Below are 23,675 nucleotides of genomic sequence, written 5' to 3'. Positions count from 1 at the left end.
AAGAACTGTCTCAAAATGCTCTTTCCATCTATTTTTAATATCTCCATCTTTGGTCAATAAATTTCCTTCCCTGTCTCTAACTGGTATTTCCTTGCGTTTACCTGCATTACCACTCAGTTCTCTAATCGATTCATATGCTATTCTTTGACTCTGTCCATCATTTTTGTTTATTAAGATTTCAGTCTCTGCAACCTTTTCATCCACACATCTTTTATCTCTCCCAGCTAACCTTCTTACTTCTGAATTCAAACTCCAGTACGCAGCTCTTGCTAATTCAATCTCTCGTTCATCAACGCATTGCATCTCACTCCTCAATTTAGCCTCACCTCTCTTTTTTATCATATCCCACGTTTCCTCTGATATCCATTTCTTTCTCCTGAATCTATGTCTCCTTCCAATCGTACATTCAGCAGTCTCATGCAAAACTTTGTTCACATCCTCCCACATCTCATCTACACTTCTCTCCCCCTCTTCCAACGTTTCCAACACCAAAAACCTATTTCTGCATTCTAATAAACATAGGAAATAATAGTCTAAAGAAAAATGAAACACTCAACACACACACACAACCTCAAATTAGATAGATACTGAATATTTTCAATCAGTAATGAGCAGAACAGAGAAATGCATTAAAAAATAATATTTTTTCCTACTATTGTATGGTCTAGCAGCTGGGAAATCTCAGTGAACTTGCTCATTGTTCATTTTATTTGAATGTTATTTTGTTATTTGGTAGATCTACAGAATTTGGTATAGCAGAAGTTAGGATTACCGAGGTTCGATATAGCGTGAGTTTACTGTAAATGCTGTGCAGCTTCACCTAATAAATATTTGCCACAGAAAAATAATTCCGCACTAGAGACCATATTTGACTGACCATTTCCACTACAGTACCTTGTTTCAATTTAGCATTGCCACAAGATTTGTGCATTTTACATCTTTTTTGCATGAGTCACTGTGCCTTAGCACCATTTCCTGAAGGAAAGTTAAAGTGTTTATCGGCACCTTTTTTTTTTTTTTTTTTTTTTTTTTTTTTGGAAAGGCAGTGTTAAATACATAAAATGTGGCAAGTAAACAGAGAAATCCACTATTCAGGCACCTTGACTCAGCAACAACAACATTTTCAACATAAATCTTGAATAAACCATCAAGACTCTTCTTGCCATGAAATACACGGGTCAGCAATTGTTTCACTAACTTCATTATCTTTCCTTATGAAGTCAAGTTTCTTCTTAACATTCCCCTGAATCAGATGAAGAGCTGCACACTGTGTAGCACCTGGTGAAGTAAAAAAAAAAAAATGAGATTGCACCATTCTGAAAAGGTCAAATCATACACTGAAAATGAAGTAATGCCAATGCACAACCACCACTGATGGAAAAAAAAAAAAAAAAAGTGGATGTTTGCAAAATTAAGGTTGCTATTTTTGTGTAACCCCAGGCTGTCTGGCCTAGCAGACCCACTGACCATTGACAAGTAACCGCTCCCAAAGAATCGTGATGTGCAGGGTATTCATGTTCCTAGTGGTTGACAGAGCCTTGCCACAGCGTGGCAAATCATTAAGGACTGATGTATTTCAAGTTCTGTACAATGAATGTGGTACCGTAAACTGGTTGTACAGAATAGCAGTCTCTACCCACACTTAGTAATTCACTAATGAGTGCAGGAGTTAAAGTTTAATAAAACTGGTTAATTTCTTCAAGTTTTAGGGAAACAGGTATACATTATTAAGATTTGATGGATTTTAAGTACAATGAATATGGTGTTCTTCTCTAAGAGTAGGTTAAGCATGATACTACCTGCGGTACCGTACTACCTTCTCATAATCCAATTTTGGCCTTAAATGTTGATTTTGCACATTTGGAGTTCATCAATATGAAGGACTGCTGCATCTTCAGTACCTGTTGCATCACTGTTCAATGTTTCAATACTGTATATGTCGTGTTGTGGGACTGAAAATGCTCCTGAACAAAAATAGGATGTTTAACCCGCCCCATCCCGATCACTTTTCCACCACTGACTCCCCCCAATCCCGACCATTTTAGGAAATTTTTTTTTTTGGCTCAAACCTTCGCTTTTGGTGAGAAACATCGAAAATTCATAGAGAAATCGCTCACCTGTGGTTTAAAATACTTATTACAGGTAGGAGAGCCTCCTTACCTTACTGGGTTTTCTATCAGGCTGGCACCAAAGAAAAAGAGTTCTGTGGGAGGATAACTATTTCACACCACTCATAAACGGTATTTATTTATTTACTGTTAAGAATTTATATGTAGTACAAGAGTATATTGGTTTTCAAGCAGTAATATAGGCATTATAAGCATTGTTTCACTCACTAATACCTGACCTTTTTTTGCCACATTACCTGATCATCATTTCTAACTGTTTCTTCCTCTAATGCTATGTAAAGTTTGTCCTCCACATTGTCATTGATTGGGGAATCACTCTGGCCCTGAATTTCGTACCGTGGCATGACATGGCTATACTGGCCAGGTCACTGATAACAGGTGAATTGCTGAGACAATGGCATGCAAGGGGGGGGAGGAGGTCATGCTGGGTAAGGCATTGTCCCTGCATGGCATCTTGTTGAGGAAGGTGTTACGTGTATACGTACCAAAAATGACTTGCGAAAATTGAAAATTGTGCAAATTAGGAACCTTGCAATTTTTTCGCGTTTATGTACGTCGATGGGATTGGCAGTGACAAAACGTGTGGACGTAAAAGAACGTCGACGGGACGCCGCGGGTTAAGCTTTATATGATTAAGCCAAGACCTTACACAGGTATACATCTTAAAGCAGCTACTAACAATACATTGTAATCTAAAGCCCACGCATAAAGCGTGGCCGTCCATATAATGAAGTGAGTCAATTAAAATGCCTACCATAGTCTCACAATTACACAAGGAACAACTGAATCTGCCTCTAACGTTCATGTTGCACAGAAGTTAAGGAATATTGAATCATATACAGTACTCTGTAATACCAAAGCTCTGAGCATAACTTACACTGTCCGTATTTATCAATGTAATTGCCAAGGAAGTGAAACGTGACAAAAAGGCTTTGGGTACACACGTGATGCAAAGAGTCAAAAGACCGAAATCCGCTGCCCTAAACAGAGAAATGGAGGTTTCGTTGTTTAATTATTCGCCGTTATACCTTTAAATTGCTTTTTCAAAAACTTTTATCACTACTTGAGTATATTTCAAATAAAATAGTCTTTAACATAATCATGAGGAATGCAATTTACTTCAGTTCTAGCCAAGTGCTTGATACGAAACGAACTCTCCTCAATTTTCTCCCAAACCTTGACACCTATGAGGTGTATAGAGGCTGAACCCCTACGGAGGTGTCGTTTTGACACCCATGTGTCCCTCAGTGCAGAGAAGAAGGAAGTGGAGTAGTTACCCTTGTGGTGGGGTTAATTAAATTAGTTAGAAGGGTAGAGACTTGTGACCACTAGCATCATGAGAATTAACGGAGAGGGTAAGTGTGTGTGTGTGTGTGTGTGTGTGTGTGTGTGTGTGGGTGGGTGGGTGTGAGAGAGAGAGAGAGAGAAATCACTGAACATATTCCCCTAAATTCCTTACAGTATAACCGAGTATATTCATCCCATAACATTTCCTTTAAGCGCAAGAGCATATATAATTCACCAAAGTATACCAGTGACCTCATACAGAGCCATCGATATGCTGGAGTGTATATCAAGAGTATGCTGTAATTATATCCATTTCCTCATAGTCCTTTGTCGGGGATTTGTATTCATTTTGTATTGAAGTTAGTGTGGATAAGTTAATGTTAGTAGAGTTAGTGTACTAGGGTTAGAGCTAGCAGAGGGGTTAGCTAAGAGGTAAAAGTTGAAGTTAGTTGCAAGTTAGTGTAGAGTTACGGTGTTAGTGTAAGGTCAGAGTTAGTAGAGGAGTGTGCAGTGAAAGATGAAGTTAGTGTGGAGTTGGAGTCAAACACACACACACACACACACACACACACACACACACACACACACACACACACACAACTACATACCAGGAACATACATAGTCTTAAGTGCATAAACGTGCATGCACACTGAAACACACACACACACACACACACACACACACACACACACACACACACAGGCACAATTACATACCAAGAACATACATAAATCCCTAGACGTACATGAACACTGAAACATACATACACACGCTCATCCTCAGATTCACGAGTTAAACACACGCAAAGCAGCGATAAGCGTTAAACTGTATCAATATACCTAATAGCCTAAAACACTCACTCACCCACTCACACTTACATAACCTCATCTGTCTCTACACACACACACACACACACACACACACACACCGCTCGCTGGTGCAGTGGTAACGCTCTCGCCTGCCAACTGGTGGACGGGAGTTCGCGCCTCGCTCAGGTTGCGAAAAGTTTCACTGACGAAGTGGGTGGTTACTGTCCCCCTTGAGCAAGGGGACGGGTGTGTGGGTGTGTGAAGGTCACAGCCTTGCCCTTAGATCGGACTATATGAGCTCTCAGCTCCCTTCCGGGAGGGTAAAAGCTGACGATCACGACCATCAAGTGATCCTGACCGACCCGGTGAATTACACACACACATATGTAGCTTTAGGTATTATTGTTGTTTTTGTTGTAGCTATTATTATTAATGTTGTTGTTTTATACAGATTTTCCTAACTGTCAAACACACGCAGACACACAGACACACACACATAACAGCTTCAGGTATTAGTGTTCTTTTTGTTGTTATTATTATTGTTGTTGTTTTATGCAGATTTTCCTTTTTGTCACACACACACACACACACACACACACACACACACACACACACACACACACACACACACACACACACACACAATCAGCCATACTTACTCAACACACACCAAGATTCCTCACTTTATTCCATACGAGAAGACAAGACACTTTACTGTATGTGTAAGAAAGAAAATGCTAGTCACGAAGAAGATTAATGATGAATATATGTTAATTACGAAACAGAACACTTGTGATAAAGGGTCGTGTTTTAAATGGGCTGGGAGATATCTTAACACCTTTTCTTAAGCTATTTACTCTTAATAGTTCATATCAGTATCCCCTTGTATGCTATTCGTCCAAAAAAAATAAAATAAAAGCGGAGGGGGGACGAAAAGAAAAAAGAAGGAGGGGGAAAAAAAATAAAAGGAGTGGAAAACCGAAAAATGTGTCGATGGTGAAATGGTATATATAGCACACAAGGGAATGTTAAAGTGTCTCTGCAAAATAAATCGCTAAAGAAGAACTACCACGAAACCTATGCCATTTAGGCTGTAGGACGTCCCATGTTAGAAGGCAATGTTGTAAGATATGGTATAAAGGCTTAACAGCTACGGGAGGCTAATTGTGTTGTAAGAGATAATACCAGCTAGTATAGAGATAATACCAGCTAGTAGAAAGATAATACATGTTAGCAGAGTCAATACCAGCTAGCAGAGAGAATATACCAGGTAGAAGAGAGAATACCACCTAGTAGAGAGAAAATACCAGCTAGTAGAGAGAAAATACCAGCTAGCAGCGAGAATACCAGCTAGCAGAGAGACAATGCCAGCTAGTAGAGAGAAAATACCAGCTAGTAGAGAGAGAATACCAGCTAGTAGAGAGAAAATACCAGCTAGTAGAGAGACAATACCAACTAGTAGACAATACCAGCTAGTGGAGTTAATACCAGCAGAAAAGAGGTCTATCAAATCCGTGTATGTGGGGTGGTATTTCCTGACACCTCTTCCTCAGCGATTTATTCTGCATATTTCACCTCAGTATTCGCTTCTTTGTTCGGGTCGCGAGAATAGTTCCGACCGGGTGATGAGTTCCGGCCATGAGATTAGTTCCTGCCATGAGATTAAGTCCGGCCATGAGATTAGTTCCGACCGAGTGATTAGTTCCTGCCATGAGATTAGTTCCGGCCATGAGATTAGTTCCGACCGTGAGATCAGTAATGTGCCAATTTTGATAAGTACGTTGAACTGAATGAAAGCGAGATCTTTTATATAATATGTTAACACACTAATAATCTTAAAGGGAGGGGGAGACCGAGGATGAGGTGGAGGGATGGAGTTGACAGGTATATCTTATGATGAAGGAGGGAGTGAGTTGGGGGGAGGGCAGTCAAATGGTGGGTGACAGAGCGACTTGGAGGCGTTTTGTCTGCGGCCACTTTTTGCGGGATTATGGCGTCGGGCTACATATAGAGAGATAGATAGACATTATTTTTTATCTACCACATAAGAAGGCAGACCGACAAGACCTCCACTTAATGTAACTGACGATCCTGAGGGGGGTGTCGTACCGGTAACTTAGAAATAACTTTTACGGGAAGAACTAGACAAGGGAGGATTTTTGCCCACGCCTTTCCCCGATCTTCCTGCAGAAAACATTTATATCGTGCTGTTATTTTCGTCTCGTAAGGAAGATCTACTTGTGACGCAAGAACAGTGAGAAAGGGAAATGCGGCAGCCCCCTTGTTCTTCCTGCAAATCAGACCCAGAATTATGAGGGGGAATTGATCGTATGTGCGTTTTTGTCCCGGTCTTGGTGAGAGAGAGAGAGAGAGAGAGAGAGAGAGAGAGAGAGAGAGAGAGAGAGACATGGTCCACCTGCGACTTGTGTGCTAAAAGGAAGTTCAAAATATCGACACTGATACTTTTCGTAGTTGTTACTGCAAATCACGTTTACAGAAGAAAAATAACGTGTGAAAATAACTGTTGTTTCATAATAACTACTTGCCGAACAAAGTTATGCTTACGTCCTGGCGTAGAAAAAGTATAGTACGATATCAAAGACTGTCCATAATTTCAGTGTCTGAGAAATTGTATATTATATTCCTTACTGACGGCTAAATCGAAGCATAACATTGTTCAGCACGTACTTCTGATTACGTCAAAGCTGTTTTCACGTGTATCTATTTAAACGCGATTTATATTGATACGAAGACCACCAGTGTCGATAGTTTCAACTTCCTTGTGTCCAAAAAACGCAAGTGGACAGTTGAAGAAGAGTACAGAGGTAATGATGATATAAGTGCGCGGAATAGTTATAAGCGCACGCTGTGAGTAAAGTTTACATTATGGCTTAACCTTGACACCTGCACGCACCTTCTCCTGATTCCGCTAAGTGCACACAACTCACACACTTAGGTCATGAAGTAAATTTTAATCAAAGTTTGGTAATACGGTAAATGGTTAGGGAGAATTACTTGTCGAGATTGCCTGGTGGACAAACTTCATGCTGCCGTATATATCATTTTTGCCTTACGTGGAATTATTCTACCTGTCATCGACCTCACCTGACTTCATGTTACCTCTTAATTTTCTCACCTGCCTGACATTAATATTAGTCTCATATGTTGTTAATCCCACCTGACATCAATCTTACATGTTAATAAGCCCAATTGACGTCAGTCTTACCTATTAATCTCACCTGACATCAATATATCAATCTCACCTCTTAATTTTCTCACCTGTCTGATATTAATCTTACATAGTCTCTCCTGTTAATAACCCCAGTTGACGAGAGTTACCTGTTATTGATCTTACCATTTAATTTTCTCACCTGCCTGTCATTAACCTAAATCTCACCTTATATTAATCCCACCTGACATCAGTTTTACCTGTTAATAACTTTACCACGGTAACCCTTTTTAACCCTCTCATTGTCGGGAATAGTTTGGTACGGTATTTAATTGTAGTTAATGCCGGCAGTTTTATTCAGCCGAGTGGGTCACAGGAGACAGCGATTGCCTGGTATTAATCTTACCTGACATCAAAAGGTTACCTCCCCCCCCCCTCTCTCTCTCTCTCTCTCTCTTGCACACTAATTGATTTAATACTATAATTTGATTATTTCATCACATGCAGTAGATTATCAGTACCTTATATAACTTTTCAGGATTTCCAGTACTGTAAACATACATACATACATACATACACACATAAATACCTTACATACATATATCTTGGACACTGATTTGGGTACTAGTCTGCGTTGTCTGATGGTTTGCTTACACTCAAACATGTGACAGTGAACGGGACAACCACGTAGCTTGTGTACTAGATTACGGTCACTCATATTTCGTGTGTGTGTGTGTGTGTGTGTGTGTGTGTGTGTGTGTGTGTGTGAGTGTGTTAAATGGGCGTAATTATCTTACACTTCATCTTATCTCCATTAACCCCGTCACTATCAGCACGTCATTTACCTGTCACTCTTGCTACCGAGAGACGATGATATTTTTCCGGTTGAGAGATTTCCGATATAAAATGGGGTACAGCAGCTTCCATTAACCCTCTCAATCCAGTATCACTTCTATTTTTATTCTTGCTACCTCCAGACGATTTTAATCTTAGGAGAGACGTTTCAAACCACGGAACGTAGTGGTGACATTTGAAGGTGTATGGTGACATGTGGTGTATGGTGACATGTGAAGGTGTATGGTGATAAGTGAAGATGTATGGTGAAGGTGTATGGTGCTATGTGAAGATGTATGGTGACGTGTGGTGTCTGGTACGTAGGAGAACTGTTGGGCTTCAGTGAACGGGTTGTTTAAAAAGTATGTGCAGAGTCGAACGGGAAGACAAATAAATACATAAAGTAGTCCACATTACCCCTTCACGAATAGGGCTGAACAAAATTATCTACGAATTTCGTGTAAGAGCAGCGAGAATAATAATATAAAAAAAAAAACGTTATCAGACTGAAGGGGTTGACATTTTTTGTACCAGAATCATTTTATATTTTATTCCTGCCACGGAACTGGAGAGGGACGCCTTCACGTGGTGGCACCGATCTGACCAGGCGGCTTCACTGCCTACTTATACAAACGTCACCCAGCCGCTTCCCTGTTCCCCAGACGGAGGATCATGGACTGCAAATGGAGAGTTTAAGCCGGTAGTTCACTGGGTTCACATTCAGATAAGCCTGCAGCCACAACACCAACAGTAACAACAGTAATGCCGACTACCGACACTTCTTTTATTATTATTATTTCCTTAAGTTCTGATATTTAAAAATGAAATATATAAAAAAATGAGTGTATTGGTTTTTCTTTAGCACAGGTGTATACTAAGGTATTTCATTTGTACTTTTTCCAGTGATGATATTTAAAACTCTGTAAAAAAATAGTAAATAACTTTATTCATTTCCATTTCAGCGTACCTGTCTATTAAATGACATTATTTCTACCTTTTTTTCCAGTGCGAAATACAAGGATGTCTTCCCCGGGCTCAAGGAAGGGGTGAGTTAGAGAGAAAGAGAGAGAGAGGGGGGGGGAACTGAGGATAAATAAGTGTGAGACATGTAGGCTTAGTTATGTAGATTTGCAACGAGAGAGAGAGAGAGGGGGGGGAACTGAGGATAAATGAATAAGTGTGAGACATGTAGGCTTAGTTATGATGTAGATTTGCAACGAGAGAGAGAGAGAGAGAGAGAGAGAGAGAGAGAGAGAATTTTCCTCTCCTCCAGGTCCGAGGCGGGGGACAGCATATTCCAAGAGGAAACGGACATACTCATGCGGACGCACGAGTTCGGGCGGAGTATGAGCTCCTATGACCTAATCTCAAGGACGCTGCATCAGGTGAGCTATCTCTTTTCTTTCTTTTTTGGTTTCTCTCACTCGCTTCAACTCTCTCTCTCTCTCTCTCTCTCTCTCTCTCTGTAAGTCTACACATTTCTTACTTATACATCTAAGTACTTAACAGCTCTCACTTTCGGAATTTTCCATTTACTGTTCATTAATGTAACCAGTGAAGTTTTATTTATTCTTTCAGTGTCTTTTGTAACATTCGACTCTTGCACCTTTGGGTCGCATCATGTTAATTATGCACATTCATATTTATTATTGTTTGTTTACCCATTAATTCCTTTATTAATGTTATCTACGCATACTTATTTATATATATATATATATATATATATTTTTTTTGCATGCTCCCTGTTGCCAGTTTTAGCAGGAGAAAGCAACGTCTCTCTTGTCCTATACTTTGGTCTGTACCGAGTATCATGTATGTTTCTCCAAAAGCCTCGTGTCAACTTCCACAGCATGTATATTCTCCAGCTTCCATTTTCCTGTGCCAAAAAGCCTCACGGTACCTTCCTCCCTTAAAACGAAAATAAAAAAAAGGAAAAAGCTGCAAATAAATGTGTTGCGGCAGGCGTTATTGATACCCTCTTCACAATTCACAGAAGCCCAGCGACCTCACCCTTCCCGTCTTGTGTGCTCAGGGTTATCTGTTTAAGGTAAGGTTTTGACCAAGGAAGAGAAGAAGGGAATTAAAATCTCTGCTGTAGAAATTTTAACGATGCATAAGACAAAGCGCTGTGTGATGGAATTCAGCATGTTACCGTACAGCCTGGTAAGCCCCATTTCCGAAAAAAACAAAACAAAAAAAACTGTGCATTAAATTCGAAAACTATTAGAATAAGGTCAGTAAAAATAAAATTGATATCATTATGTATATACTTAAAATTTATACTTCCCGTGAGCTAATTAAACTGGCTATACCATAAAAAATAAATGTCCTTTGACTGTCCCGATAAATCAGATACGTGATATCCAGGTCCATCCTAAGACCTAAAGATGTCTGCTTCATAAGTTATAATAAAGGACGGTAACGAAGGGACGCGTTTTGCTGGCTTTACGCCTTGTGCTCCTCCACTGTTTTTGAACCTGAGAGAGAGAGAGAGAGACGAACAAGGCCCAAGCCCATAATCAGCAACGATAGTTACAGAAAGCCCGAGTCATGTAAAGCCTCTTAAAATAATTACACAAGAAGTAGGTTAATGTGATCACAAGAAAAGAGTAAGATTTTAAGGAAAAAGTATAGCCCCTTAAAAAGGAGGGTATGTATTCTTGTCGATTAAGGAAGCTCCCAAACATGTCTCCTTAAGCGATTTATTTTACTTATTACTCCCTACTGCCCTCTTCTGTGTCATTTAAAGCATCCAAATATAGGCTAACCATACGCATCATATAAAAAACATACAAATTGATATTAGCCAGCCGTATCCAGAAATAAATCACTAAGGAAGAGGTGCTAGGGAGAATAATTTGTCACTCCCTTGAACCAGCTTCCGACATTTTAATCATCCGCGCTTAAAATGGATGAAGGTCGAGCAGGAAGCGATGAATGGCACAAGACGAAATAAATAATGGCGTGTCTGTAGCGATAAATAAGGAGGAAATAAAGAAAAGCAGTAATAATGGAGTGCCGGTAGTGATAAATAAAAAGGAAGTAAAGAAAAACTAATAATAAATGGTCGTGGGATAAATAATGGAGTGCCGGTAGCGATAAATGGAAGAGAAAATAAACGCAGTAATAATCGTCGTAGGTAATTATCAAGGGAAGATAAATAATAGAATGCCGGTAGCGATAAATAGAGGAAATAAAGAAAAGCAATAGTGGTTGTGGATAATTAACATGGGGAGATAAATAAAGTTCCTGTAGCAATAAATAAAAAGGAAATAAAGAAAAGGAGTAATAATGATCGTGGATATTTAGCATTAGCATTTACTGTTTATGTAGTTTGAGATGAACAACAGATATATGGAATACCGTACACAGATTAAAGAAGGAAATTACGTTGCGTAGAACCAACTTTTTTCACGTTAACGCAAAAAAAAATGATGGACGCAACAGTAAAAAAGTTAATAAATACCTATTTAAAGTTTCTGGTTAAGACAAAATACAAAGAAAAAGAATAGTGAAGAATAAACGAATCGACACTGCAGTAAAGTAAAAAAAAAAAAAAAAAAAATACCGAGCTGAATATTACATGAGAATACAAACTGCATGAATTACCGCCAGCCTTATCATATTAGTAACTTTAAAGGGAAAAGCTTGATCTTTGGGAAGTAAGGAAAACTGTGTTAAATAGCAGATAAATAAGGACAAGAGACTTAAGTTATCACACGTGTTGATGATAAAAACCAGAACACGGAGTCATAAGGAAAATTAATCATACATAAGCAGGGAAAGTACATCATTAACATCAGGAAAAACACATCATCAAGGATAATATATCATCAACACCAGGGTAAATACTTCATCATCAAAGAAAACAAGTGTCGAGTAATTATTATGACAAATGCATGAATTTGTGGCTTTAATGCAGTATTTGCGTCTTTTAATTGCTCTTAATTGCTAGGTCCTAATTTATCATTACTGGACCCTGGACTCAAATAATGTAGATAAAAGACATAAGAACGGAAAAAAATGAAAGAATGAGAAAACATGAATAGCTCAACTTAATAACCACTTTAATACTTGACCTTCCTCATGTAACCCTTAACAGTAAAAAAATAAGATGACCTTAAGTAATCAATATATACATTAATGCCCAGTGAATAAAATATGGTGATATCGGAATTTGTGCCACTCGACTGCTTCCATTTCAAAACCTCCGCTCTGCGATAAACATAACATTGGTCCTTTGGGCACTGTTAATAGTTATATATGTCTTCCTAAAATCGTTAGAAAATGCTTTATACTTTAATGTTCATTTAATAAGTCATTCATTCATCCATTCATTGCCAGACGCCATGTATCCCAAACGGGGTGGCCAATGGCTTAGAGTTAATTGTTTTACAGGGAGGGGCACTAATCCTCCACCAACCCCACTTACTTCATCATCAAAGAAAATAAGTAATGTGATAAAAGTGCCTGGATTATCGAACATTTATCTCTTGTTTGTCTTTCATTTTATACCCTTAGTTAATAATTAGTAATGACACTGTAGGAGACATATACTTAACTAGTGTAATGTTAAATACAGTAAATAGAATGGTTTAGTTAACGAAAAATATGTCTTTTTTGCTATGCCCTTCAGCCACAAACGTACTTATAAATAAAAAATTACCAACTTTTTAGTATACGCAAAATAATAGTACTGCTAAGTAAATAATAAATGAGATAAAAAAAAAAAAGCCTGAATTAACGCGTGATAATCAATGCCTTGCCTGCCCTTTCAAAACCCAGGAGGATTGAAGACTATAAATCTCTTGAGGCGAGTGACAGCCAGCTCGTTATTAGAACCTTTGTGCAGGAGACACTGGCATAGGAAGCTGGAAAAGCCCGCCATTTTGGTGTCACACTCCACGCCTTGACCTCAGATTTCATTATGTTAGGTCAAGTACAGACAGCTAGGTATCTTCGCAAAGTCTGACGAATACGTAGCGGAAAAATCAAACGATCTGAAACACATAAGGTTTTCACTATTTCGCCAGTTGTAAATTTTCTTAAGACGGATCACGGTAGATTGTTGTTTCTTTTAATATTTCGGGTTGATGTGGAAAGTCAAAGCGATTACGTAAATTACGCAAGATAAATTACACTACTGAAGTTAAATTGTAAGTGTTAGTTTGTTAGTGTAGGTTAGAAGGGTTTAAAAAAAATTATCATACATAAATATATAGTGACGTAAAGGTCAGTTAGGAAAATTCAGGTAGGTTAAGGGATTAGTTTGCTGGCGTTAGATCATACTAATTCCTAATCCATCTCGCAAGTTCAATCTACGCTCAAACCTCTTGTAATTAAGCGTCCTAGTAGCTGAAATGGCGGAGTTGGAAAGGTTCTTACACATCTCTTTTTACTCCATCACCTCGACCTCCCAGACTCCCTTGCAAGGTCGTTTCTGAATTACAAAATATATCTTTCCCCTACGAGGTGTCGGGCGAAAGGTCGTTAATTTGCCGTTGGGAGAACGTTAAATTAAAATCAAACACGAACAACATTCTCTCTCTCTAAATTATAGTTCACTCTTATCAGCATGATTCCCTTGAATAGTGTAATGCTGAGTAGAATTTGGCCCGACTTCTCGTTCCAAATCAACTCAACACTGAGCGGGGTCCTCTTTCGAGACCGGAGCTAGTGCAATGAAGAGAGGCAGGACATAAAAACTTTCGGCAACACCATACACGTATATTATTTCAGTTAGACACAAGACATTTCAGTAGACATTACATCACAATATAGAGCAATACAAAACCTTATCTAAAATATTGTGTATCTCGCAGGATACTAGCTTCCTAGATATTAATGACAATACAACAAATCTTAGTAATAGGAGTACAGTAAACACCCGTGCGCGCGGACCGCGTGAGGGGAGAGAGAGGGGGGTTCGTGATTTACCAGGAAGGGGAGGGGGAGGTAAGGAGACACGGAGAGTGACTTAGAACGGCGAGGGAGAAGTTATGATAATATTTAATGAGGCCCGATATTAACAAGGGAGTTTAGGTGTTTTCTATTGGCAAGAATTCTTTGATAATTAACTCTGGTTCTTATTTGGACTTTAAGAGCGGGGGTGAGGAGTGGGGAGGGTTTTTAGGGATAGCGTGCGGAACAGGGGAGTACAGTTATCACTCGCGGTCCTCGTAGTTTTGGTAACACTAGATTTCCGTCAGCACAACTTATATACTACACGTCTCCCGGGTAGGTTATGTAGACTCGCACTTCCCAACGCGTAACAAAGTCGGAACCCTCGTAAATTCTATTCCACTGTATTACTCAGAGTTTAACCAATAGCACTCCAATAATGTATTATCCTTTCTTTGGGCTCTAGAGAGAAGTCCTTAGTAAACTCGGGATGACACTCGCACGTATCTTCACTTGGGGTCTCTACCCATATTCTCGCCCGTTAATGTAGCATTATGTCCTGGGTTACCCCAATGGAAATTACATGAAATCACTGCACTAGTCTTATTCTAAGAGAAAAGGAGTCACACTTAACCTACTTCACAATTGCAGGATCCTCGTATCTCTCGTGGAGAGAAACACGGTTACCTCAGTGATGATCCGGTCGGACTGAGGGCGTCGCCAGGGTAGGGCGAGCCGGGAGGGCACGGGGCGACTCACTAGGGCGTCCTCTCACGTCCGGGGGCTTCCGGACTGGGCTCCGGACTGGGGCCGAAGAGGGCTAGGAACCTCTGGGTCAGGTCCCGGCGTCGCGGGGGCGTGGTGAAGTCTCGCCCGGGTGTCCTGGGGCGGGCCGGAAGAGGCGACGGACTGCGGTCTCCTATGGGCAGGGGCGCCGGCAGGGAAGGACTGCGGCAGCGGCTGTCACGGGGGCCCGACAGGTGGGTCTTCTCCAGGGCCTCGCACAGGGAACAGAGGCCGGGGGAGACAGGGAGGTCTTTCCTCCTCACTATACCCTGGGAGCGACCATCGATCGTCTCCACCGGGGTGCTGAGGGAGCGACCGTGGATCGTCTCTACCTGAGCTTTCAGGGAGCGACCATTGATCGTCTCTTCCTGATTTTTGTGTGAGCGACCATAGATCGTCTCTATCTTTTTTGTTATGGGAGCGACCATTGATCGTCTCTACCGGTGTGCTGAGGGAGCGACCGTTGATCGTCTCTACCCGAGCTTTCAGGGAGCGACCATTGATCGTCTCTACCCGAGCTTTCAGGGAGCGACCATTGATCGTCTCTACCTGATTTTGTGGGCGACCATAGATCGTCTCTACCAGTGTGCTGAGGGAGCGACCGTTGATCGTCTCTACCTTAGCTTTCAGGGAGCGACCATTGATCGTCTCTACCCGAGCTTTCAGGGAGCGACCATTGATCGTCTCTACCTGATTTTGTGGGCGACCATAGATCGTCTCTGTCTTTTTTTTATGGGAGCGACCACTGATCGTCTCTACCTTAGCTTTCAGGGAGTGACCATTGATCGTCTCTACCTGATTTTGTTGTGAGCGGCCATAGATCGTCTCTGTCTTTTTTTTATGGGAGCGACCATTGATCGTCTCTACCTGGTTGTGGAGGGAGCGACCGTTGATCGTCTCTACCTTGCCACTATTAGAGCGACCATAGATCGTCTCTACCTTAGGGGTGCTGTCTGGAGTACAGTTTCTGACTCCACCCCTAGCTAACTCGGTGATTCCGCCACACGAAGGTAGTGTCTTTTGCCTACGGTGGCGGCGGCGTGGTGGTTGAGTGTCACCAGGGCGCACGGCCCGGGCTGACGTACGCCGCTGTTGCCCGGAGTGGTGGTGGCTGGCGGCGGCTACCCCGGGGGGTCCGAGTGGGGGTGTCGGCATTCTTGAGGGCAGACTCCACTGCTCCTGGTCCGCCTTGATGTCGGGGAGACTGCGGTATTCTCCGGAATATTCCGGAGAATCGATGCGGTCAAAACCACGCATTTCACCACCGTGTTCTTGAAAAAAGTCACGTCCCTGTGGCTGGAGGTGGAACGCTAGAGTGTTGGAGGTGGTGGAGATGGGCTGGAGGTGTCGGAGTGTGTGCTGCCAGGCGGCAGTATAAGAATTTTCCTCTTGTGTTTGGTCATAGGTGAGGAAGAGGGCGGAGGGGGTGGTGGTGTGCTTGAGGATATTTAACAGGTGGTGGGGTCCGCGGAGCCGGTGGTTCTTGGCAAAGGAAGGGGCCCATACAGCTCGCTTAATCCTCATGTTGTTTGGTGTGGTTGTCGGCGTGGTTGGAGGTGGAATGCCGGACAGAGTGGGCGAAGGCCGGGTTTTGTGTGGTAGTAATGCGGCGTTGAGTCTCTGGGGAGTACAGGTAGGAGGGATTTGGGCCCGATGTAGCTGGACAGTGTGAAGTCGCGGGGAGGTGGGGGGTGTAGGGGTGTGGGAATATCGGGCGGGTGGGCGTGAGAGGCGGCCCGAGCGGGTAGTGGTGGTGGTGAGGGTAGGGGTGGGGGGATGGGGGCGTTGGGGGTGGGCGGGTTGTCTTTCGTGCCGCGGGTGTGGTAGCACGTGGTATTGGTGGAGTGGGCGTACGGGTGGTGGGCAGGGGAGGGGGGGAAGAAGGGGGTGTTGGTGAAGGGGTGGCGGTGGTGCGGGCCGGGGTGGAGGGGGAGGGGGGGCGTTAGGTGTGGACGTGTTGTCTCTCATGCCGTGGGTGTGGTAGGACGTGGTATTGGTGGAGTGGGCGTCCGGGTGGTGGCCAGGGGGAGGGGAGTGGAAGAGGGTTGTGAGGTCGGTAGTGGTGGTGAGGTGATGGCGGTGGGTGGCGCGGGGTGGGAGGTGGAAGGCAGTAGACGGGGGAAGGTGGTTTTAGGAAGTAGGTTAGGGGAAGATGTGGAGAGGGTCCTAGAAGGCCTGTGAAGAGGGAGGCCGGTTTTGTGTTGCGGGAGTATAGTGGTGTGTGGGGTGGGAAGGTTAGAACTAGGGGCAGGAATAGGGGAAGGTAGAACAGAAGAGATAGTGAGAGGGGGGGAAAAGGAAAGATAACGTTCTCCCCTGTCGTAGACTGGGGGAGAGGTGAGGTAGCCCCCGCCATTACGGTGGGATGCGGGGGCAGGGGGGCGCTTTTTGTTTTTTCTTCCCCTGTGGCTTAGGGGAATTTGCGTAAGGTGGGGAGGTTTGTAAGCGCCCTCGTGTCATTTGGCTGCACTGGGCAGCTTCTAGCTGCTCACGGATGTCGTGGATCGGACATCCGTGGTAGCACGGAGAAAATTCCCACGGGTTGATGGTGATGAGGTCAACGGGGAATTGATTTATTTCGCCGATGCGTTGAGGGGTGGCATGGACGGCTAAAAGGCGCCTCATTAAACTGATATCTTTATCCATGTCTCCTGTTGGATCATGGATAGTGAAGTGTTGTCTTACAACACTTGGGAGTACTCTGAGCAGAGTATTAAATGTGTGTTGATCCCGGGTTTCTTCATCTGCCTCCGGGTAGGCAGCAGTAACCAGGCGTCTTGCCTGTAACAAGGTATTATCTAAATCCCCGTCATAAGTAAAGCTATCCAATTTGGATATAGCCACCACTTTCCCTAATGATGGGGTGATGGCTTGGACTGCGAACTTGGTAAAGTTCTGCCAGGTGAGTTCTGGGACAATTTTTGGCGCAATGTTAGCTGCGGCTTTACCCAGTAGTGGAAGTGTGACTGCAATTTTTTGTTGGTCATTATCGAAGCCAATGTCCAATAAGGGTTTAACTATTGCAAGATATGTATGTATGTCATACTGGTCAGGGTCAAACTTGGATAACTGGACGTGCGGTTTAGTTGCCATTTTTCCAAATATTTCCTATTTACCTCTCTTCTACGCTCGGATCTAGAACCACCGCTGGCCACCAGTGTAATGCTGAGTAGAATTTGGCCCGACTTCTCGTTCCAAATCAACTCAACACTGAGCGGGGTCCTCTTTCGAGACCAGAGCTAGTGCAATGAAGAGAGGCAGGACATAAAAACTTTCGGCAACACCATACACGTATATTATTTCAGTTAGACACAAGACATTTCAGTAGACATTACATCACAATATAGAGCAATACAAAACCTTATCTAAAATATTGTGTATCTCGCAGGATACTAGCTTCCTAGATATTAATGACAATACAACAAATCTTAGTAATAGGAGTACAGTAAATACCCGTGCGCGCGGACCGCGTGAGGGGAGAGAGGGGGGGGGTTCGTGATTTACCGGGAAGGGGAGGGGGAGGTAAGGAGACACGGAGAGTGACTTAGAACGGCGAGGAAGTTATGATAATATTTAATGAGGCCCGATATTAACAAGGGAGTTTAGGTGTTTTCTATTGGCAAGAATTAATGACAATACAACAAATCTTAGTAATAGGAGTACAGTAAATACCCGTGCGCGCGGACCGCGTGAGGGGAGAGAGGGGGGGGGTTCGTGATTTACCAGGAAGGGGAGGGGGAGGTAAGGAGACACGGAGAGTGACTTAGAACGGCGAGGGAGAAGTTATGATAAAATTTAATAAGGCCCGATATTAACAAGGGAGTTTAGGTGTTTTCTATTGGCAAGAATTCTTTGATAATTAACTCTGGTTCTTATTTGGACTTTAAGAGCGGGGGTGAGGAGTGGGGAGGGTTTTTAGGGATAGCGTGCGGAACAGGGGAGTACAGTTATCACTCGCGGTCCTCGTAGTTTTGGTAACACTAGATTTCCGTCAGCACAACTTATATACTACACGTCTCCCGGGTAGGTTATGTAGACTCGCACTTCCCAACGCGTAACAAAGTCGGAACCCTCGTAAATTCTATTCCACTGTATTACTCAGAGTTTAACCAATAGCACTCCAATAATGTATTATCCTTTCTTTGGGCTCTAGAGAGAAGTCCTTAGTAAACTCGGGATGACACTCGCACGTATCTTCACTTGGGGTCTCTATCCATATTCTCGCCCGTTAATGTAGCATTATGTCCTGGGTTACCCCAATGGAAATTACATGAAATCACTGCACTAGTCTTATTCTAAGAGAAAAGGAGTCACACTTAACCTACTTCACAATTGCAGGATCCTCGTATCTCTCGTGGAGAGAAACACGGTTACCTCAGTGATGATCCGGTCGGACTGAGGGCGTCGCCAGGGTAGGGCGAGCCGGGAGGGCACGGGGCGACTCACTAGGGCGTCCTCTCACGTCCGGGGGCTTCCGGACTGGGCTCCGGACTGGGGCCGAAGAGGGCTAGGAACCTCTGGGTCAGGTCCCGGCGTTGCGGGGGCGTGGTGAGGTCTCGCCCGGGTGTCCTGGGGCGGGCCGGAAGAGGCGACGGACTGCGGTCTCCTATGGGCAGGGGCGCCGGCAGGGAAGGACTGCGGCAGCGGCTGTCACGGGGGCCCGACAGGTGGGTCTTCTCAAGGGCCTCGCACAGGGAACAGAGGCCAGGGGAGACAGGGAGGTCTTTCCTCCTCACTATACCCTGGGAGCGACCATCGATCGTCTCCACCGGGGTGCTGAGGGAGCGACCGTGGATCGTCTCTACCTGAGCTTTCAGGGAGCGACCATTGATCGTCTCTTCCTGATTTTTGTGTGAGCGACCATAGATCGTCTCTATCTTTTTTGTTGTGGGAGCGACCATTGATCGTCTCTACCGGTGTGCTGAGGGAGCGACCGTTGATCGTCTCTACCCGAGCTTTCAGGGAGCGACCATTGATCGTCTCTACCTGATTTTGTTGTGAGCGACCATAGATCGTCTCTGTCTTTTTTTTATGGGAGCGACCATTGATCGTCTCTACCAGTGTGCTGAGGGAGCGACCGTTGATCGTCTCTACCTTAGCTTTCAGGGAGCGACCATTGATCGTCTCTACCTGATTTTGTTGTGAGCGACCATAGATCGTCTCTGTCTTTTTTTTTATGGGAGCGACCATTGATCGTCTCTACCTGGTTGTGGAGGGAGCGACCGTTGATCGTCTCTACCTTGCCACTATTAGAGCGACCATAGATCGTCTCTACCTTGCCACTATTAGAGCGACCATAGATCGTCTCTACCTTAGGGGTGCTGTCTGGAGTACAGTTTCTGACTCCACTCCTAGCTAACTCGGTGATTCCGCCACACGAAGGTAGTGTCTTTTGCCTACGGTGGCGGCGGCGTGGTGGTTGAGTGTCACCAGGGCGCACGGCCCGGGCTGACGTACGCAGCTGTTGCCCGGAGTGGTGGTGGCTGGCGGCGGCTACCCCGGGGGGTCCGAGTGGGGGTGTCGGCATTCTTGAGGGCAGACTCCACTGCTCCTGGTCCGCCTTGATGTCGGGGAGACTGCGGTATTCTCCGGAATATTCCGGAGAATCGATGCGGTCAAAACCACGCATTTCAAATAGATTAAATATCCAGGTTCTAGATATTACATCACGGTAATTTTATCGTAATTTTGATAGTGAAACATACTGACACCGTAGATTTTTTCCGGTCTGATTGCACGATAAGTGCACCTTAGGGAGCCTCTAAGTTGATGGGGTTACGGCACTGTTGTGCCTAACTTAAGCACTTGTCTAAACCTAACCCGACCTAACCTAGTCTAACACTCTTCAGCCTGACCAAACCCAGCTTCATTTAATGATAACTCCTATCTCTCCTATCTCATTTTAATTACTAGACCTGAATTGTTATGTTATGGTGTCACCTAACTTTAATACGTTTGTCCCAATCAAACCTAATCTAAATAAACCTAACTCATCCCCAATAAACTGGTCTAGGCTACCTAGTTGACCTCCTAGTTATTTTACATAGATGCGGCGTCGCGCTTTGCCACATAGGCCCGATGTACAGTACGTCAATGGCGCCGCCATATTGGCAAGGTCGTCGGACTGGAAATAAACAATGGCAGTTTATGGGCCCGGGGTGCAATTGCCGTTTTCTAGCCATAACTTTCTTAAAATTGCATGGATTTCCTTGTGTGACGGCTAATTTTAAAGATCATAAAAATGCACTTTCTCTTACTTCGTTCGTGTTTGCCACAACACCTCCAGAGCAATCAACATTAAAAACATGCAACACGCACTTCTGAGCTAACTTCGGTTAATTTATTGCTGAAATCTAATTGGCTGCAATATAATGACTCATGACAAACCTAACACATGCATGAAGTTGAATTCATATTACCATCGTTTAAAATATATTAATTGAAACAAGTGAAATGGAATTTGATAAAGAAATAAAAGAATGACTGTGAACACACGTAAACTATGTCACCATAGTAAAAATATTGGTTATACCTTTTATTAATGTAAAATATCAAATATATACAGTAGGTATAATGGAATAAATACTTGATATACGCCTACTGTATATTTATATCTATTTTTTTCTCCTACCACAGATTTAAGGCACTGTAATGGATGTATGCACACAACTATACCATACTGATCATCTGCTTTTACTATAATATATATAATAAGACGCTCTAGGTTTCAACATGTTTATATTAAATTTATATGAATTACATCTTGCTGGAATTAAGTTGCTTATGAGCCACTATAAGACATGGGTGTGAACTCCTTTATCACTGTGTCATACATACTGTACTGTAGATATATCTGTGGTGTCATGTATCTACCCATATATATATATATATATATATATATATATATATATATATATATATATATATATATATATCTCCCCATTGGATCCCAGAGCTGCTAGGCGAGGCGCTGTTCAGGGAGGGTCCTCAGCGTACGGCCCTCCGCCTATCGGTTCATAGTCGCGAAGCTCATAGGTCCCTACCCGGGGGTTCCCTAATTTATTAAGGTTTGAAAATTCCCAGTTCTGTCCAGTATTGTGGACACTGGGCTCCAACAGGGTGTGTATATATATATATATATATATATATATATATATATATATATATATATATATATATATATATATATATGGAAATGCTGAGCCTGAGATTATTTGGTTCATATATGGTTAGGTTGTGTTAGGGTGGTCATTTCACCAGAAAATACACTACTGTGACCCAATATTGCTTTCCTGGAGTAAACACATTTCTAACATATTCATCATACTCTAATTTTGCTTGCATAAAATGTACACAGTGCCTTCCCCACAAAAAAATTGCAAGAAAAAACGAAAGTGAGGTGGCGTGGCATTCTTGACCTTTACCCAACAATTATGTATACCTACATTTACATGGTTCAGTACATGAGCATCTGAGTACTGTACGCTGTTTACCACAATGAAATAGAATTTAATGCATTGTGATACTGTCAAACGTTATAAGGTCAGCTAACATTCACACTAACTAGTCTGTTTATATTACAACTATACTGTGTGGAAGTACAGTACTGCACGTCTGCATACGTCAGTCTGAGCAGTGCAGGGCTATATGACGTTTATATTGATTTTATAGTACAAATTGCATATCCTTATCCATGAAAAGTTTTTCCCTGTTGTCTGGTACCAACTGTTCGCTTGTCAGTGTAACACTGTGGCACTTCAAAGAAGATAAAGGTGGTACAATTGTGGTGCAGACCATAGCAAGCGGCGAACACTGGACCTTTCAAACATGGCGGCCAAGCTGACGCATGCTTGCCTCCTCGTGCGACATCTATGTATATATACTGTATATCTATGGCTAACCTTACCAATACGTGCGATAATAGTCAGTTTTTTGGGTATCAGTTTCCGACATTATACAGAAAACTGGCATGAAAATCAAAGTAATTTTTACTTAACATGTATTATATCTGAATTTGATTGTAAATTGCAATTAATATATACTGTAATTTTGTTTAATTCTTTACCAAACGCGTGCGGCGATTCCACCTATATTATAACAAACTGACGATCTCAAGGCAAATAAATTTGGTACATAAGCAACACAGATTGTTAACTGTTTCATTGTGACGAAGACTTGATTGGAAAAAGACAAAATATACCTACTTTGAGATATTAAAGGAAGCGGCCGGGTCGTCCGTGGCAACGTTTTCCGATCTCTCCGACTTACCACGTTGTTGTTGGAGACCCATCCACAATCATACTGATGGCTGTTTTCTTAAGCGTTTTCCATTTTCCTAAATTTTCTCCTTTTTTTTATTTTTTTCTATCTCCCTTTTTAATCCTTAATATTGTCTTTCTTCCTCATACTGATATTTATTTGTTAAATTCATTCGTCATTTGTACAATTGTTTTTTTTTTCTACTACTTCTAATTTATTCTGGACGCGTCAGTGTATCCCGTGTCAAAACAGTAGGAATCTACAGTATAATTTAACCACAGCTAACCAGACCAACGTAATTAAAATGCCCGCGACCGGACCTTCCGCCCCGCCACCCCCCACACCACCACCGGGCCACCACCACCCCACCACCCGAGGAGGAGATAACGGTCAGGTTAGTGACCCGGGACAAGAGGGTCATCCGACCACCTCTGACCTGGGCCCCTTCTCCCCGCAACTACCTCAACACCAGGTGAGCCCAGACCCGCAACAAGTTATAC

The 23,675-nt window shown here is 42.8% G+C and overlaps 1 protein-coding gene across 1 annotated transcript in view; it reads left to right on the top strand.

Moving 5' to 3' along the window:
• LOC145402168 (uncharacterized) overlaps positions 1 to 23,675 on the top strand; it is a 92,524-nt gene that overhangs the window by 23,952 nt on the left and 44,897 nt on the right. The window contains 2 exon segments of the mRNA XM_080274284.1: positions 6,979 to 7,094; positions 9,521 to 9,614. Of these exon segments, the coding sequence (XP_080130410.1) occupies positions 6,979 to 7,094; positions 9,521 to 9,614 (210 nt within the window).

This window comes from Coenobita brevimanus, chromosome 57, assembly GCF_032717465.1.
Source record: "Coenobita brevimanus isolate Jiangsu-jjx chromosome 57, ASM3271746v2, whole genome shotgun sequence".
NCBI lineage: Eukaryota > Metazoa > Arthropoda > Malacostraca > Decapoda > Coenobitidae > Coenobita > Coenobita brevimanus.
This window is presented reverse-complemented; position numbering and strand designations above follow the sequence as displayed.